The following is a 4,275-nucleotide window of genomic DNA, read 5'->3' on the forward strand; positions in this document are numbered from 1 at the left end:
TAATGTGGCAACCAGAACTGTACACAGTATTCTAAATGCGGCCGAACCAATGTCTTGTACAATTTTAACATGACCTGCCAGTTCTTAAACTCAATACCCCATCAGATGAAGACAAGCATACCATATGGCTTCTTGACCACTCTATCCATCTGTGCAGCCACCTTCAGGGTACAATGGACCTGCACTCCCATATCTCTCTGTCCATGAACTTTTCCCAAGGCTCTTCCTTTTACAGTATAATTCGCTCTAGAATTAGATTTCCCAAAATACATCACCTCACACTTGCCTGGATTGAAATCCATCTGCCCAACTTCCCTGCTCAACTCTCCAGTCTATCTGTATTCTCCTGTATTCTTTAACAGCCTCTTATGCTTTCTGCTACTCCCCAATCTTTGTGTCATCTGCAAGCTTGCTGATCAGATCACCAATGCCCTCTTCCAGATCATTTATGTATATTACAAATAACAGTGGACCCAGCTCTAATCCCTGTGGATCTTTCTCCATTTCGAGAAACTCTTTTCAACTACTACTCTCTGTCTCCTGTTGCTCAACCAGTTCTTTATCCACCTAGCTAGAACACCCTGCACACCATGTGACTTCACTTTCTCCATTAGTCTATAATGGGGAACCTTATCAAACGCCTTACTAAAGTCCATGTAAATGACATCTACAGCCCTTCCTTCATCTATCAACTTGGTCATTTTCTCAAAGAACTCTCTTAAGTTGGTCAGGGACGATTTCCACCCCGCACAAAACCGTATTGCCTATCACTGATAAGCCCATTCTTTTCCAAACATAAATAGACCTTATCCACCAGTACCTTCTCCAGCAACTTTCCCATCACTGATGTCAGGCTTCCTGGTCTGTAGTTACCTGGAATAACATTAGCAACCCTCTAGTCCTCCAGCCCTTCACCTGTGTTTAAGGATGCCACAAAGATATCTGTCAGGGCCCCAATATTTCCTTTCTCGCCTCCCTCAGCAACCTGGGATAGATCCCTTCTGGTCCTGGGGATTAGTCCACCTTAGTATCCTTTAGCCTACCCAACACATCTTCCCTCGTTATGTCAGCGTGATCCAGGGTAAACAAACTTCTATTTCTAATCTCAACATTCATCATGTCTCTCTCCTCAGTGAACACTGATGCAAAGTAACCATTGAGAATCTCACCCATTTTCTCAGGTTCAACACACAGCCTTTCTTTGTTATCCTTTAGTGGACCAACCCTTTCTCTAGTTACCCACTTGCATCTTATATAAGAATAAAAGGCCTTGGGATTCTCCGTAATTCTGATCACTAAAGTTATTTCATGATCCCTTTTAGCCCACTTGATTCCTCATTTAAGATTGGTCCTACTCTCCCAATATTCCTCCAAGGCCCCTTCTGGTCTTAGCTGCCTGGACCTTATGTATGCCTCCCTTTTCCTCTTGGCTATTTGCATAATTTCTCCTGTCATCCACTGTTCACAAACCTTGCCCTTCCTATCCCTTGTTTTCAAAGGGACATGCCTATCCTGCATTATCTTCAACCTATCTTTGAAAGCCTCCCACATCTCAAATGTGGACTTCCCTTCAAATAGCTACGTCCAATCCACATTTCCCAGCTCCTGCCTAATTTTGACATAATTGGCCTTGGCCCAGTTTAGTACTCTTCCCTGAGGACCACTCCCATCTTTGTCTAAGAGTATTCTAAGACTTACAAAATTGTGGTCACTATTCCCAAAGAAATCCCCCACCGCAACTTCTACCACCTGGCCTGGCTCATTCACCAATTCCAGGTCCAATATGGCCCCTTCCCTCATCGGACTATTGGCATACTGCTCTAGAAAACTCTCCTGGACGCTCCTTACAAATTCTGCCCCACTGCTCAAACCCTCCATAGTGTCCTCCTTTAGCACAACTATGATAACATCCCTGACCAGCAATGCAAGTCCTCCTCCCTTTTACTTCCCTCCCTGTCCTGTCTGAAGCATCTGGAACATTCAGTTGCCAACCATGCCCTTCCTTCAACCAAGTCTCTGTGATCACAATAACGTCATACTCCCAGGCACCAATCCAAGCCCTAAGATCCATCTGCCTTATCCACTACACTCCTTGCATTAAAGTAGATACACTTCAGGCTGCCAGTTCTTTTGCACTCATCTGCTCTCTGCCTACTCTCCCCCTTGGAAATGCTAACTTCATGATACCTACAGTCTCTAGTTTCCACCTCACTGTTTACTAGTCTTCTCTCTGGTTCCCAGCCTCCTGCCACATTAGTTTAAAATCTTCCCAACAGCAGATATTTACTGCAGAAATTCACCAAAGATTCTCAGACAGCACCTTCCAAACCCAGGACCATTTCCATCCAGAAGGATAAGAGCAGCAGATACATGGGAACACCACTCTCCTGCAAGTTCCCCTCCAAGCCACTCACCATCCTGACTTGGAGCAGATATTTACTGCAGAAATTCACCAAAGATTCTCAGACAGCACCTTCCAAACCCAGGACCATTTCCATCCAGAAGGACAAGGGCAGCAGATACATGGGAACACCACCCCCTGCAAGTTCCCCTTCAAGCTATTCACCATCCTGACTTGGAAATATATCGCCGTTCCTTCACTGTCGCTGGGTCAAAATCTCGGAATTCCCTCCCTGAGGGCATTGTGGGTCAACCCACAGCACATGGGCTGTAGCGGTTCAATAAGGCAGCCCACCTTCTCAAAGGGCAACTTTGAGGACCAGCAGTGTGAGAATGTGATACATTGGTACACGTTCATCTCTCATCCTTCTAAACTCCAAGGGATCCAGGACCAGTCTCTGAAAATAATCCAAGAAAACACTCAGCTGGTGGGTGTAGATATTTTCTTAATTGCCCTGGTCAGAGACCTTATTACATACCTGTGGAGCAGCTGAGATTTAACTCTGGGCCTCCTGGCTCAGAGATGAGGGCACACCACTTTCCAATAAGAACCTTTACCCGGTTAGTGTAAGCATTCAGGGGAACAGACAGTACTGGAGAAACTCTGCAGCTCTGATGAGAGAAAGCAGAGTTCACATTTCTGATCCAGTGTCCCACTTCTTCAGAATTCATGGGCGGCACAGTGGTCAGCACTGCTAACCTGGGTCACCAGGGACCTGGATTCAGGTCTGTGTGGATCTATGTGGAGTTTGCACATTCTCCTTGTCTCTGCGTGGGTTTCCTCCCACACTCCAAAGATGTGCAGGTCAGGTGGATTGACCATGCTACATTGCCCACAGTGTTAGGTGCATTTGTCAGAGGGGGGGTGGGTCAGTGTGGACTGGTTGGGCCGAAGGGCCTGTTTCCACACTGTAGGTAATCTAATTCGAAATGTTTTGGAGCCAGCATTGAAATTGGCAGGTTTTCCTGAGATGTAGCAACAGGTTGGGGGGGTTGGAGAGTGTTCTCGGGACTGCAGTAGTAAAGGCAGGTTTGAGAGTATGCACTCTCAAAGAGTTGGCACATGTGCAAGGGGCCGAGTGGCCACTTTCTGAGCAATGAGGTTGAATGATTGGCCAATAATCCCCGCCCTGCTTATGTCGGGTTTTTTTGCAAACTCGGATGCACACACACAGAGAGAGAGAGAGAGAGTTACTGAGTGCAGTGATAACTTGTCTGTATTTCTGTGGCTGGCTTTTTTTTTCCCCCCCCCGAGTGCAGAGATTGCAATGCACTTCCACCGCCCCCCAGGCGCTGAGAGTTTCCTCCGGGCCCCCAGCCCCATCCAGCAGCCCACCCGCTTCTACATCGAGGACATTCTGAGCCGTGATGCCGCCGGGGGCTCACAGAGCCGGGCCGTCTCCTGCAGCCCGTTCCCGGCTGTGGTACCGCCACCGCCGCTGCCGCTCGCCAGCTTCAGGGCAGCAGTGTACCAGCGAGCTGGCCAAGTTGCTCTATCCCCACCTTTGTACCGGGCGCCAGTGCTCCCACAACATCTGGCTCCCATCTACCAGCCGACTGCTGCCGAGTTCCAGCACCCCATCTACAGACCTCTCCCCCTGGGTAAGAGACTACAGCTGGAGCGGGGCCGGGGAGACCGAACTCAAGACACACACACACACACAGAGAGAGAGAGATAACAGGAGAAAGCGAACGCGCGAGAGAGAGTGAGTGAGAGAGAAACACAGGAGAGAGAGAACATGAGAGAGAGAGAACACAGGAGAGAGAGAGAACACAGGAGAGAGAGAGAGAACACAGGAGAGAGAGAAACACAGGAGAGAGACAGAACACAGGAGAGAGAGAGAACAAAGGAGAGAGATAGAAATACAGGAGAGA

General features: G+C 48.2%; 1 protein-coding gene across 1 annotated transcript in view; it reads left to right on the plus strand.

The window, feature by feature from the left end:
- Positions 1-3,554: 3,554 nt before the first annotated feature.
- LOC122555170 (hematopoietically-expressed homeobox protein hhex-like) overlaps positions 3,555-4,275 on the plus strand; it is a 39,412-nt gene continuing 38,691 nt past the window's right edge. Inside the window, exon 1 of the mRNA XM_043700905.1 lies at positions 3,555-4,002. Within this exon, the coding sequence (XP_043556840.1) occupies positions 3,669-4,002 (334 nt within the window). The 5' untranslated portion in view covers positions 3,555-3,668. The remainder of the gene's footprint in view (positions 4,003-4,275) is intronic.

This window comes from Chiloscyllium plagiosum, chromosome 1, assembly GCF_004010195.1.
Source record: "Chiloscyllium plagiosum isolate BGI_BamShark_2017 chromosome 1, ASM401019v2, whole genome shotgun sequence".
NCBI lineage: Eukaryota > Metazoa > Chordata > Chondrichthyes > Orectolobiformes > Hemiscylliidae > Chiloscyllium > Chiloscyllium plagiosum.